General features: G+C 45.5%; 2 protein-coding genes across 4 annotated transcripts in view; both read right to left on the reverse strand.

The window, feature by feature from the left end:
• rasgrf2b (Ras protein-specific guanine nucleotide-releasing factor 2b) overlaps window positions 1-7,274 on the reverse strand; it is a 32,434-nt gene extending 25,160 nt beyond the window's left edge. For both annotated transcript variants that reach the window (XM_037481580.2, XM_037481579.2), the window contains exon 1: window positions 6,927-7,274. In XM_037481580.2, the coding sequence (XP_037337477.2) occupies window positions 6,927-7,202 (276 nt within the window). In that variant the 5' untranslated portion in view covers window positions 7,203-7,274. The remainder of the gene's footprint in view (window positions 1-6,926) is intronic.
• Window positions 7,275-8,162: 888 nt separating this feature from the next.
• The window catches only part of msh3 (mutS homolog 3 (E. coli)), a 30,739-nt gene continuing 23,860 nt past the window's right edge, over window positions 8,163-15,041 (reverse strand). For both annotated transcript variants that reach the window (XM_037481583.2, XM_037481582.2), the window contains 3 exons: window positions 9,929-10,061; window positions 9,657-9,825; window positions 8,163-8,557 (listed from right to left, as the gene is read on the reverse strand). In XM_037481583.2, coding sequence (XP_037337480.2) covers window positions 8,476-8,557; window positions 9,657-9,825; window positions 9,929-10,061 — 384 coding nt within the window. In that variant the 3' untranslated portion in view covers window positions 8,163-8,475. The remainder of the gene's footprint in view (window positions 8,558-9,656; window positions 9,826-9,928; window positions 10,062-15,041) is intronic.

A 15,041-nucleotide genomic window follows, 5' to 3' on the forward strand; every position in this document is an offset into this window, starting at 1 on the left:
ACCGTAGAGATACAAACTCACTTCTTACAAGGTTTAAAGAATATTTAGCAATTTTTGGAAATTATCTAATTTTCTCTCGTGCATAGTTAGGTAAGAAGATCTATATCACTTACCACTACCAAAGGTCATATGATCAAAAACTAGTCATTAACTGGCAACCTCTCCACCAACTTTAGAGCTGCTGGTAGGGGGTTCTGTTTCAGTTAGATAGTGACAGGCTAGTTTCCACTCTCCATGCAAAGCTTTTCTTAGAGGTTGAATCCATGTTCTTATCTAAATCATGCATATTTCCTCATCTGGCAAACTGTTTTTTGGTTTTTATTGTCATTGCCTTTGTTCTAGTATAGCCAGTATGGATATATTAAGTTGTTAAATCAACTAACAAAACAAAATACATGAGATAAAAAAGTAAATGTGGCAGTTTTGATAGTTCCTCTTATGAGTTTACCTTTCTCGCTCTATGTGTATATCCATCCCTCTCAGGATTTATTCCAGAAAAAATCTGTTTTGTGTTAAAAAACAAGAGGACATTTCATTTTCCTGTAGACATGTCACCGCGGAGATACAAAACATAATCTGACAGGAGCGGCAGCAGTATTTTATGGACCCACAGAACTCCACTAATGATGTACCAGCTAATTTGACTATCAGTGAATCAACACGCCACATCCTGCTGTTTCTTCATTGCCATCCATCCTGTTCTCTTCTTCTTTTGTCAAAGTATGGAGCCGTTCCTCTCCATAACACTGATCAAACTTCCACACACACACCACTGATTCACATACACATTGCATATTTTATATATATATACACTCACCGGCCACTTTATTAGGTACACCTGTCCAACTGCTCGTTAACACTTTATTTCTTAGCAGCCAATCACATGGCGGCAACTCAGTGCATTTAGGCATGTAGACATTGTCAAGACAATCTGAGGCTGCAATTTGCACAAGCTCATGGAAATTGGACAATAGAAGATTGGAAAAACGTTGCCTGGTCTGATGAGTCTCGATTTCTGCTGCGACATTCGGATGGTAGGGTCAGAATTTGGCGTCTACAACATGAAAGCATGGATCCATCCTGCCTTGTATCAACGGTTCAGGCTGGTGGTGGTGGTGTCATGGTGTGGGGAATATTTTCTTGGCACTCTTTGGGCCCCTTGGTACCAATTGAGCATCGTTGCAACGCCACAGCCTACCTGAGTATTGTTGCTGACCATGTCCATCCCTTTATGACCACAATGTACCCAACTTCTGATGGCTACTTTCAGCAGGATAAAGCGCCATGTCATAAAGCTGGAATCATCTCAGACTGGTTTCTTGAACATGACAATGAGTTTGCTGTACTCAAATGGCCTCCACAATCACCAGATCTCAATCCAATAGAGCATCTTTGGGATGTGGTGGAACGGGAGATTCGCATCATGGATGTGCAGCCGGCAAATCTGCGGCAACTGTGTGATGCCATCATGTCAATATGGACCAAACTCCCTGAGGAATGCTTCCAGCACCTTGTTGAATCTATGTCACGAAGAATTGAGGCAGTTCTGAAGGCAAAAGGGGGTCCAACCCGTTACTAGCATGGGGTACCTAAAAAAGTGGCCGGTGAGTGTATATATAATGTGTGTGTTGTAATAACTGGTGTGCCTGCCTCAGGAGACTGTTGGGGGGGGGGATTACCTGTCGTTTTGGAGATTAATCAGATTAATCCCCATCTCCTCTGTTCACTTTTGCTGCCATCCTCCTACTCCAGATAAATCCTGATAAAAAAATATAATACCCACACATGCAATATATAGCTACCATCACACTCTCCACTTTAACAAATGTGTCAATGCAATAGAGTTCCCTCTACGACTCCCACAGTGCAACAGCCTAAGGGGTCTAAACACGCTGTAAATCGTTTTGACTATTTTCTGGAGAATTGTCAGTGTGTCTAACCTGATCCTGTAAAATACAGTGCTCATAAACTCTGCACGGACGACAACAGAAAAACACACATTAAGCTACTTGGCAATCCTATTACCCGACGCTTCCGTTGATTTTATACTCTCCTCCTCGAGTGTGTTTGTGTGTCTTGTTTCTCTGTGCCACCACTCCTCATCAGCACCTGTGGCTGGTGAAAGGATGCTGCGCATGTGTTATACATGGGAACAGCTCCAGCAGGAACAATAACACCGACATCTCCAAGGCCCAAGGGTTTTATGTCACCCGGGGCGTCCTTGCCAACAGCCCAGCATCGGTTCAGGGGGAGATGGGATGAAAGGAGTTTCCTTGCCCCTCCTCGGCCGCGGCGTGCTGATTGACAAGCTCAGCTTGGCCGATCAGGCCGATCGCTACGGTGCAACCCATTCATAATATGTTGAGACAAACTATTTTGGACACGATTAAGCAGCGTACAGTGGATTTCCCCCGAGCCCTTTGCTTTGAAAGGGTTTCTGAAAATGGCGTTAAAAAGCTAGCCTGAGGACTGGAAGGCCGGGTAGTAGTAGTTAAGCTCAACCATGTCTAGTTCAGCCATCACTTGCCCGGTCAACCCTTGGTGGAAACAAGGCTCAAGGAACAAGGAAGTCACAGCTTGCATCTTTATCTCAAAAACGGATAATTACCGTTTCTTGACGTCATGCTTGGCGCCCTGCACCTCTTGACCTCACGATGGACTCCTCGCTGTGCGACACACACTGACACGACCGAGGCATTCGTCTTCTAATCCAAGCGGCTCGTCGGTGGTTCAGACCCATCGGGGTCATTTGCAGACAAGGGGTTTTCTCAGTAGAAGTAGAGTATGCGCTTAGAAGTAAACGCTTGTTGTGCCCAGAAGTCAAATCCACCGCTCATTCTCGTTTGCACTTTGACGAGTGCAACATCTCAAACACGAGAGATGGATTTCAGAACAACAACGTCACGTCTTTTGATCAGACACTAATGAGCTCCGTAACGGCTCGACCCTTTCATCAGATGACTTAAGAGGAAAATGAAGAGCTACCTTTGGAGGGAAGCAGATCAAACATCAGTACTATGGAAAGGATTGGTTTCTTGATGTAGAAAAACGCGAGGCTCTAAAAGGGATGTTTAGAGTCAGACAAGCGCTCTAATGAGAAATAATTACACACACAAACATGTATCAGGAGGTATTACTGACATTTACACTCAAAGGAGTCTACTGAACACTGTAATAGAACTAAAGAAAACCTACAAAAGAACTCTACAAACACACTTTTGATCCAACCGGCAGTTATAGTGATATTTCTCTAGTTTTTAATGACAGTTATCTATCTCACAGGATGGAGGGATAGGTCACAGATCTCTTTTTCCATCCTCTTCCAAACATCTTTAATGGCGATGAAGAGCCTTAAATGATCTTAAAACCAAACAAATGAACATAATTGACATGTGTGTCCTGGAGGAAAACCACTGAAAGATATTTCCCATTTACTCTAATACTTTAGCATCGATTAAGTCCAATAAGCCTTTGCTCAGGGTGCAAAACACAACAGTAATGAAAACCATTCAATCCAAATGAAACTAATTCCTGCAAATAATAGCGTTTTAGAAAACATCACATTTTATTGAAGCACAAAGCCTACCGACAATACAGTTTTCTCATACTCAGCCTTCATTAAATAAGTAAGGCCGATTTTGATTATCTTACATGTAATGGCGTCATACACAAATCATAAACATGGCAGGGAACAAAAGGTTTTGCTGCAGTGAAGAGAAAAATCTGGCTGCACTTAGAAGCTTGTAATTTGGCGTGGTCTTTTTTCCTTTTCTGGGGGGATGTTTGAGGCACCGTCAGGAAAACAAACAACTGGATGTCTCATCTTCTCCTTTTTTTAACCACATAAACGAATGCACAACCATACGATGGACAATAAATGTCAACACAAAAACATCACAATTAGAAAAACAGCATGCACTTTACTCTTTACAAGTATTGGATGAGATTTAAACTGTGAAGCAAACTAGAATTAGAATGGCCGTCATGTGGTTGGAGGCCAATGGCACAATTAGTAATATTTCATCAGAAAGAGTTATGGCCTAAAACGTGTCGTCTGAGGTTTCACAATCAAATCTTATCAGTTAAACCTTCAGTCCAGGTTGCCAAATTTGATTTAATAAATGGACTCAAGACGTTCCTGAACTATCGGGGGACTTTGACCCCCAAAATCCAATCCGTTCCCCCTTGAGTCGAGGTATCGATTTGAATGAATTCCCAGCCGGCATTATTGACAATTAGCTTTCTGTAGAATGAACGGGACAAACAAACCACCCGAAAACGTCATTGCCCCAGCAACTGTTGTTGAGAAAAGATTGATTTCATCCATGATTCGTCCCCATATTTGTTAGCACGCTACCTCAAGCGCTACTACTCGATGCTCCAAACCTACAGAGAGAACGCCTTGAATCGATCGGATGGGAGAACATGGCTCACGGCCTCCGGGCTTCTCCCTGAGACCCTTAACCTACCCAACACTTGACCATGTGATCCATATTATTTGAAGGGGTTTTGTCTCTCTGAGTACTCCAGAGAGACGGTAGGAGTGTGCTATTTGCGTTGTGGCCCACTGTGGGGGTGTGATACTGCAGGGTGCACTCTACTTCACAGAAAGAGATGGAGAGCAAAAGATGGGAGGCCTGGTCTCACTTTATCCGTAACCAAGCGCTCGCCCGGCGAAGACAAGCCAGAGGATCAGAGGGGAATTGTCTTTGATCGAGCCACGGTGGTCCAGAAACACCCCAAAAACCCAGATAAAGATGACCCGTTCATGTGGGTTTTTCACATCCTGGTTTGCGTTGCTGTGTACTTAAACAGTTACATTGCGGCAGACACGGTTTCAGCTGTGGGCAAATTGTAAAACACCCTAATTATACAACACAGCTGTAGCGTGAGAGTGAGACAGGACGGGGAGAGAGTGAGACAGACGGGGAGAGAGTGAGACAGACGGGGAGAGCGTGAGACACACGGGGAGAGCGTGAGACAGACGGGGAGAGAGTGAGACACACGGGGAGAGCGTGAGACAGACGGGGAGAGAGTGAGACAGATGGGGAGAGCGTGAGACAGACGGGGAGAGCGTGAGACAGACGGGGAGAGCGTGAGACAGACGGGGAGAGAGTGAGACAGATGGGGAGAGAGTGAGACAGACGGGGAGAGCGTGAGACAGACGGGGAGAGAGTGAGACAGATGGGGAGAGAGTGAGACAGATGGGGAGAGAGTGAGACAGACGGGGAGAGCGTGAGACAGACGGGGAGAGAGTGAGACACACGGGGAGAGCGTGAGACAGACGGGGAGAGAGTGAGACAGATGGGGAGAGCGTGAGACAGACGGGGAGAGCGTGAGACAGACGGGGAGAGAGTGAGACACACGGGGAGAGCGTGAGACAGACGGGGAGAGAGTGAGACAGATGGGGAGAGAGTGAGACACACGGGGAGAGCGTGAGACAGATGGGGAGAGAGTGAGACACACGGGGAGAGCGTGAGACAGATGGGGAGAGAGTGAGACACACGGGGAGAGCGTGAGACAGATGGGGAGAGAGTGAGACACACGGGGAGAGAGTGAGACACACGGGGAGAGAGTGAGACACACGGGGAGAGCGTGAGACAGACGGGGAGAGAGTGAGACAGATGGGGAGAGAGTGAGACACACGGGGAGAGCGTGAGACAGATGGGGAGAGAGTTTTCGGTGGAGATGGATATTTTCAGTGATCATTTGTGGGGTCATTTTCGACTTCTCTATACTTCTCATGTGATCAATTGTGCATGCACTTGGTATGTCTCTAATAAAGGCAATGCCCTCTCCTCTGCCCCCTGACATAAACACACTTTAATGGCCATGATGGCAGCGCACACACATTCCCTGAGGCCGGCTGAATAACGGGATCGGACTGAATGTTTCGGTTTATTTCTCTGATTGTTGTCATGAAGTAGGCTTTTTTTTTTTTTTTTACTTTAGAATTCCATGGATTGGTGGCAGCGTCGATGGTCTTGTGACCAACGCATCTTTTCTCAATGGAAAGCGTGTGCAGAGGGGATTTCAAATGTTTCCTAGCAACAAGATCTCCTGAGCTGTTGGTGCAACAATGCCGAGGCAACTTCCAGAAACGCAGGCAGCGATGGAATAGACATAAGGAATCTGCCCATTATTACTATATATATATATATATCCAAAATGCACAAACATGCATTTCTTAAACAAACAAGGTTTGTTTTAAAGTGTAATCCGAATCACCATAAGGACACTAAAAATGCCAAACTGAATGAAGGATAATTCGACATGTTACAGCCATAAACATGATGGCAATTAATATTTTATTAAATGTAAAGATAATATAGAATTTCAACACATTGATGCATCAAGTTCATAAATAATGCGGGTGGTGTATAATGAAAGTGTTTTCTAACTTTAAAGCTTTCGTGAGCTTAAACGCCTCAAAAGAACATGTTGCTTCCCACTGACACTTGACCTGCGTTTTACTTTGAACCCAAGACATGTCTCACGTCCGAATAACTGGCCTTTGTTGAAATGTGACAGACTGACAGGTGTACACGGGCTGCAGTCACAAAGGTCATGACTTCTGAGAAAAAAAATACACGAAAGCGTAAAAAGGGAGAAATTATGAAATTCAATTGATTTCATTATTGCTTTTCTTCGAAGACGTACAGTTGGAGACCGAGGCTGAATCTTTTGGGGGCTGATCAGCTGCTGGTGAGGACCTGGAGCCACTTCTGCTCTTTTCTTCTCACTGTCACAGGGGCGTCAGTTTGAGCGCAAAGTCACTTGATTAATTCGATTTTTGTAAAAAAAAAAAAAAAGTTGAACGAAAACCCCATTAGTAAATCTCTCTGGAAACCAGCGGTTCCACGAGGCACCAAACCTGCGTGGAACCCTTCCTTCGCAGCGGACTCTCTCTCCATTAAAACGCTCACCTGCTTCTCCATCGCTTCCTTCCCGGTGGTGGACATCTTGGGCGCCGGGGAGCGATCGCAAGTGCATCCTTCCAACAGGTAAATCCCGGCGGGCTTCGCGCTCTGCTCGTTCTCGGAGTAGAAAAGTATATTCTGAAAGAGGACGAAGAACTTCTCGTGCCACCGGCTGTTCTCCGCCGACTTCTTGCACAGGTTGCCGCGCTTGGTGCCCTCTTTACGCGCGAGCGCCGACAGAAACAGCGCGTGCCCTTCGTTGTAGCGGACACTCTTCTGCATGTTTGCCGCACGTTGTGGACGACAATGGGGCCCGGTCGGTGCGTTCACCCGGGAGAAGGAGGGGAAAGGGGGGGAAAGGGGGGGGGGGGGACGTGGGGGGGGGGTCTTTGCGTGTGAACTCGGCTTAGCGGCGCACCGGCGCACCGAAAAGTTGCGCGAGCGCTTCTGCCGAGGAACCCATAGTGTCCCACGAGAAGTCTGTGCTGCTAGGCAAATGAGAAAGTAAAAACAGAAATCACGCAAATCGGTGTGTCGTTCAGAGAGGGGAGAGCCCTCAAGTGACGGAATCACAGACTGGATAAAGTCTAACCGGCTTTGACACACACACACACACACTCTCTCTCTCTCTACCCCCACCTATCTCTCTCTCTCGACGGAATTAAAGGCGGAGCATGGGTTTGTTGTGTCCGTGTGTGTGTGTGTGTGTGTGTGTGTGTGTGTGTGTGTGTGTGTGTGTGTGTGTGTGTGTGTGTGTGTGTGTGTGTGTGTGTGTGTGTGTGTGTGTGTTTCAGAGGGAGTGAGAAAGCTAGAGATGAAATGCAGATATGCGCAGGGGGCAAACGTTGTGATTTCTTAAACCCGAACGGTCCATAAGGACTTCTGTACAGCTGCGTGTGCGAGAAGAAGTTGTATCAAACCATTTGATACACCGGCGAAGACCATTAAAAAACGCCTCATGTGATGTCACCCCAGGCAAAGTTTAAAAATGAAGGGAAAAAAAAACAAAAAAAAAACATGAGTTATGGAGAAAGATGTGATCACAACAGTGTAAATGATATTACCCTCTTAAGCCACCACACACCCAAATCTAACTAAACCATCGGCGGCCTAGTTGCATTGTGGGGAATGTAGGCATCCACAGATTGACGTGGAAGAAAGATGCTTTTTATATACTCAGTCCATAGTGTAGAAGTTCTTCATGCTCCATCAGTGAAGTTGTTCAAAGACAGAAGGCGTGACAACATTGTTTCTTTATCCTTTAATCACCAAACACACAGATCGTCTGGTGTGGATCAAATCCAGATCAGAGGCTGTTGACTGACATTTGGAGAATTAGTTCACAGTACAGATGATGGTGAGAAACAAACCCCGAGTTAAATCTCTTCTTATACGCTCAGTGACTCGCTAGAGAAGAGAGCAGCAACGACCACTCTACTCCAATCAGTGGTTGGAAGTTTAGACCTCTCCCTTGACCATTGTTCTCTTGGCCCACGCCTCCATTGATGGCTGGGTTGTCTCTGCTTCATGGTCGTTGACCGGTGCTGCAGCGACGTCAAGAGTTTGAATGCAGCCACTCCATCAGGGACGATCGATCCGAGACGCTCAAAAGAGCTGTGAGGAGTTTCTTATTCTTCCTAGAGATGAAGACACAGAAATGTCACTCGAGCAAAATGTTGTAGATGCTGGATATCCTCACATAGCTTGTAAATCCTCCGACCAGCAGTCCAGTTCCTGTGCGCACTCGGCACGGCTTCACTCCAACAAAGGACAAACATTTCATAAGGGAAGTATGGCTACGTGTTTGTTTGTTTGTTTGTGTGGGTGCGTGCTGACAAATATTTCATTTGGTGAGGATTACTTAGGAAGAGGCTTAAGAAGCACTCAACTCCCAGCAGGCTATGTGTCACGGAGCAAGGGGATGTCGTGTACACATTTACAGAGAGGGGAGAAAGAAAGGGGCCGCACGCCGCCGACGCTTTGACAGCACCAGACCGACGATGTCGCCGTAATCCTCGATTGTGAGAGGGACACCTGTGCCTGGTGGCCGCGAGCAGTGACGCCCCTCTAATAATCTGACCCCCTTTTTCAGTAACGAGTAATTAAATGCGTTAGTGTGTCCAAACCAGTAATTAAAGTCACTGTGCGCGTTACTAATTTGTCATTAATAGTAAAATATTTAATTTGATTTCTGGAGTGAAGCCACGTAAATGCGATCGCCGGTCGGATCATCAGCAGCGCAGCACCCCCCCCCCCCCCCCCCATATTTAAGGAGTGAAAAAGCTGAATAACAATGAAAGCTGCAGAGGCCGTCAGTCTGACTTTTAGCTTTTAATATGGGTCAAGCTCCATTAAAATCCTGCATTATTGTGCTTATGTAACAACCTGCATTCAGACCAGAGTGAAAAACGGAGCCGCTTAAACAGCGTCGCTCCAAAGGGCCTCTGTAAAAAACCCACGTGAAACATCTAAGGCTTTCTACTTTTTTCCCACGAAATATAAAATAACTGCCTTCATGATAACCTCCCAGAGTTGTTAAATCCTGTGTCAGAGTAGAACTGATCACTGAGCCGCGTCGTGGGCGGGCGCTAAGCGTTTAACTCACACGTCTGCACTCCCTGGTCCCGGCAGCACCCTTCGAAAACGCACCCAAACATCACGGCCCAATCGGGTCGCTTTCCGTCCGTGAGCTCACAGGTGAACTCGCACATCTTTTACAACTCTACTACATTTCACCTCCTGCCGTCCACCATGCTCTCCAGCTCCCTGGCTTTGCGCGCAGCGGTGTGCAGCACGCGCTCCGGGATGTCAGCCAATCGGGCGACATTCAGGCCGTAGCTCCGCCCCGCGGCTCCTTCCGTTAATTGGTAGAGGAAAGTAATGAACTCTGGCTGAACTTCTCCGTCTGTCCGCAAACACAAACACACACACACACACACATGTATTTATGTACACACAGCAAAAAGTACACGGGCCAAAAGCCTTTTCACATGCGCTCAGACACTTACCGTCAGCGCGAGCGGCGGAGTCCGATTCATTGAGAAGGAAAGCCATGTGATAGTTGGACACATGTTCAGGATACACCCGCTCCAGCTCACACAGAGGAGGGTAATGGGTCACAAACAGCGTCAGGGCTTTCACCTAAAAACAGGAGGGAGGAGAGACAAGTCAAAAGAGCTGCCAGAGGCGGCGTTTACTCCACGTCGCTGGATGTTGAGGATCAGCATGTGTGGACGCTGCTCTACAGCCGCCTGCCAGAGAAACTGGGCCCATAGTCCAGGACGTCTCTCTGGGGTTGCAAGTACAGGATGGACAGCAACGTCACTTGTGGCTAGGTTTGGTTTTCACTGACAATAGAACTCGCACCCTCCCACCTGCTCACGAGCACTCCCGTTGCTCATTGCATTTTGTTAACAAGGAGTCAGAGAGGTCCTGTTGATCGAATAACGATCACATATGAAAACCAATGAGCCGAGGTCCCATAAAACGCAGCGGTGAAACGGAAACATTCTCTTGAACGAGGTGAAGTCATTAACTCAAATAAAACAGACCTCACAATCTATGGCAATGCTAATGGCTCACAATGCCAATGCTAACATGTTGAAGTGAAGCCAATGTAGTGTAAGGATGAGAATACAAAGCACATCTAAAGCGGTGGTTTAAAATATGCGCTCTTAAACCAAAGCCAACAAACGGAAATATCTCTAAGCGAGTCGTGGCCATGTTAGAACAGTGGTTTCCAACCTGGGGTTCAGAATCCCAACAAAGGGTCATGGGAGGACTCGTAGGGGTCGTCTCGTAACACTTTGAGCAGGAGATAATGACAACGGAAATTTTGCTGCACACAAATGATTATACATGAGGAGCATGCAGTCAGTTAGTGGAAGTTTCTATTAATTGTGGCGACCAGCGTGATATTTTATTTCAGCTGCTGGTGGCACTGGAGAAAATCTCTGCAAAGTCAACGGGAGACATCCCCTGGGGCCCATGAATGTAAGTAGAAAACTTCATGGCAATCCCCCCCCCAATACGTGTTGTGATAATTCAAAAGAGGGACCGACCAATAATAATAACAATAATACATATGCACAATGAGATCTTGATTAAATTCTACTACTCTGTGAATATGAATCGTATGATTTATTTGATTATTTCGTCTGCTTTATACAAAAGCCAGAAATAGGTCAAACAAAAAGGTGAGAAAAGCCAAGGAGATAAAGTGACACATTTAACAAATGGTAGGTATCATAACCAAAGTTTCATTATGTAACACAGCCTGTGTTGCCACAACAGAGCAAACGTTGCATCTGAAGAACAAAGAGTACGAGCATCTACAGCTGCAGCTACTGCACTTTGGCCCAGCGTTGCTCCACCGCCTCTGCAGTGTGTCCTGAGCTTAAGACATGCTTTGTGGATGTTATTCTCACATCCACATGAAATAACGCCGGGTAAAATATTACAACACTTGCATCAGTAATAACTGTGTCTGATGATTACAGTAACCATAGCAAAGAGCGATCATGGTGAAGCGGAGCCAGAGTTTTACATCATCGCAGCAGACAGGCGTCTGCAGACCTCGGGCCGGCCCCGGGATCGTCCCGCTAACCGCTCGGTCTCACAAAAGGTCACACGTCACTAGCAATACCTCGCTTTGAAAGGGAAGAGCACGGGGGCTCCCAGATGCGTACTTGAACGTACGTATGTGCACACACACACACACACACCAGAGCAGTAAAAACAAGCAGAGTGGGCTGCCTCGATAATGTGCTGATTAGGCACAAACGCAGCTCATTACCGGACCACCCTGAGCGAGGTGACAGCCGCGCTCTGCAGAGCTTGACCATCTGAAAAAAATCTGCTGTGAAACCATTTATTTAATTAATCATTTAGTCAGCAACCATAAAATTCATCGGGGGTATTTTGATGATCAAATAAAAGTTTGAATTATGCAAAACGTTAGCTGGTCGCAGAGTGTACGATCTTTCACTTTACATTACATGTCATTTAGCCGACGCTTTTATCCAAAGAGACTTATAAAAGGTGCATTTCCCCCGTAGAGATACAAACTCAGAAGAACAAGTAACAAGAAAGTACAATCTAGCCAAAACACCACGTGACCCAATTAGCGTTAGCGAGAAGAAAAAGGGGCACATCAGGTAGCACCAACAATAATTGGCTCCTACACAGTGGGTTAAACTGAAAAGGCAGCTTAAAGATATTCTTTGAGTATTTCTGAACTGAAAACCTCTTCTTCTGTATGAAACCATGTTGATGAGAACTTATGACACCATAGACTGTACAAAAGAAGTCACCTTGACGTCACTGATGGGTTTGAGGAGTGTCATTTAAACCCTTGAATTTTTTTTGATTGACACAAACACATTTTGGAGCTAAGAACACATTAGGAAAGACCAAATTAGGCAACCATTCGACCAGTGCCATGGATTTTAGTAACATTCATTCCAAAGCAACCATGGGTCCTAATGTACGTGTTTAAGAGGACATTGTGCTATATTGAAGAAGACTTTAAACTACAGATTGAGACAATGAACTGTTTTGAATCAAGTGAGAAACAGACTTGTATTCAATCAGACAGAAGAGTTGCCCCCTGATGGTTATTAGAAAAAAGAAACTTTGCCATTAGCTTCACTTTTCACAACAGGAAGTTGCAAACTGTGGGACTGAATCTGAAAGGTTTCCGGCCAGAAAAGCTGAAAGACACTTATCCGCTCCATAGACTGGTCTGCAACACATTCATTGGATGCAATAAGAAAAAAGTTCCATTTATTGACGGGACAGGCTGTGTTTTGCCCTCCCTCTATTTACAAGACGCATGCCAGCAGGTACCACTGGCCCTGCATTGTGACACCTCGTCCGCCTCCTCCTCCCCTGTAATACAGCTCTGCTTCGCTCTACACAGGGATGCATCGTCAAAGGCCCTAATGCGTGTACCCCTATCGTTATCTCTTTGTCTGGTTTCTTTTCGTCCAATTAGACGCAAATCCAATCCTGACTCAAGTCAACACCCACAGTGTTCTCGCCTCACAACTAACAAGGCTCTCCTTCAGGTGCTGCACGTGGGACATTTTCTGTGTAAATGGTGCGTGCGTGTCTGTGTGTGTGTGTGTGTGTGTGTGTCACAGACCTTTGACACCCAGTGATTTGAGTCAGTGACGTGTGTGCAATGCCTGGCCTTTCTTTTAGATCATACCAAGTCTTGATCGCCAGAACCAGTCACAATATCACGCAATTTAGAGTAATCAATTATCTTAAGGTGCATGTCATCGGACTTTGGTGCCGGAGAGAGAACGCAGGCTGACGTGGGAGAGACCATGCAAACTCCACGCCGACCGGCTGCCATGATTCCATGTTTTACGCACTCTGCAGAAAGGACAAGTTTCACTCGTCTGATCGTCGCTGGATGACGCCCAGCGATGGTTTGCAGCTCGTGGGGAGTAATCCTGAGACGAGTTGTACGAACCCTTCTGTGAAGAAAGTGGGCTAAATCGGATTAATGCCTCAAGTGATGTCACTTGAGTCAGCATCAGTTGAGGTTTAAGATTCACAGCGCAAACATGAAACATGTGTAATATTATAACTATGTTAAATATATATTTTAAATTAAAACTACTGGCATTACCATGCAAGTGAAACATTTGAAATGGTAATCATCCCTTGTGAATAGTTGTAGGAAAATGCAATGTTTTATGTGTTGAGGCTACCTTCATTAAGTAAAATCAATAAAGCCTTGAGGTCATTTGATGTAGTACAGTAATTTATTTCAAAGGGCACAGTCAGAAACCTAGTAGCAAGAAACTGCTTAAATCTACTATCTGTTCTAACTTGATTGTAATCATAAATATGTATAAATAATGAAATAGTTGACTCATTTCTAATAACTGGTGGAAGATGATGGAAACATGTCTTGAATGCAACACCAGCTTTTGTCTTCACAAAGGTCTTGATCATCGTACTCTGAAAGGGTGTTTTGAGTGATTTTGTTTATTTGGCAAATACATTTCTGGATACTGAATCCGATGCTCTTTTGTGTTAGTTATTAATTAAGTGGGAATAAGTACACTAAACGGAACTATTTGATTCTGAGAACTTGCACTTTTTACAGTCACACAACCGTCAGTGTTAGAAAAAAGTTGAGAGAAGAAAGCAGGCAAGCTGTGCCCGTGTCCACGCCAGAACTTCTGTTAAGATTTGAGGCCAACTTGTCCTTAGACCAATCATAACTCACTTTTTATCGTTATTGAAATTATTGTTCACAGAACAGAAGCTTCTTAAAGTCATCTCTGGGCTGTTGGCTGGAATAGTCCTACACTACAAGCAACAACACATCCAGAGTCTGCAAAATGATGATGGCCATGTTTCACTTTTTGTTTTAGACGAAAGGATTTATCAATAAATACTGGGGGAATAATTCTGATTAATGGATGAAATAACCATTACTGGCTGCCTTATACAAACCACTCAGTGGCGGTTTGTCAGACCCCAACGTTGAATATTAGAGCCCATATCATATATCAATAGTATATTTGTGAATAATTGGGAGTAAAAAAAACACACAGAATGAAATGCAATGTAAATTAACAAAGGCATGATGAACCATCAGCAATATAAATCCTGTCAAATGGATGCAGTCCTGAGGCATGTTAAAGGTCTGCCTAGCAACCTCTTAACATGAATTACCATCTACTTAAGAAAGCTCATGGCCGTAGTGGGTAACAAGAGCGCTAAGAGCGCTTCAAGTCCTTTTTCTATCTCTGGGAATCTGGATGCTGGCAAAGAGGTGCTCGCTGTCCAACATCCTTCATGCAGGTCAGGTAGATCTCAAAACATTCTTGCAATCGCTGGAACAACGGTTGGAGCGCCGCCATCGCAGTGAGTTGAGAGAAAAGACTGAGAAGCATCTCCTCCGTGCGCCGTACACGGGAAGCCAGCGGAGAGGAAGCAGTGCACAGTCAGCGGAGCAAACGCGGGTCTTCGCAGCATCTTCGTGCATCAGCGGGAGCGCATCGGACCGCTTACGCCCACGTGGAGCCATGCGAAAGCACCCATCAGTGTGCAGCCAAAAGTAAGTTCTAGTGAGTTCTAGTCCTCCCGTGAGTCCAG

Source organism: Pungitius pungitius, chromosome 5, assembly GCF_949316345.1.
Source record: "Pungitius pungitius chromosome 5, fPunPun2.1, whole genome shotgun sequence".
Taxonomy (NCBI): Eukaryota; Metazoa; Chordata; class Actinopteri; order Perciformes; family Gasterosteidae; genus Pungitius; species Pungitius pungitius.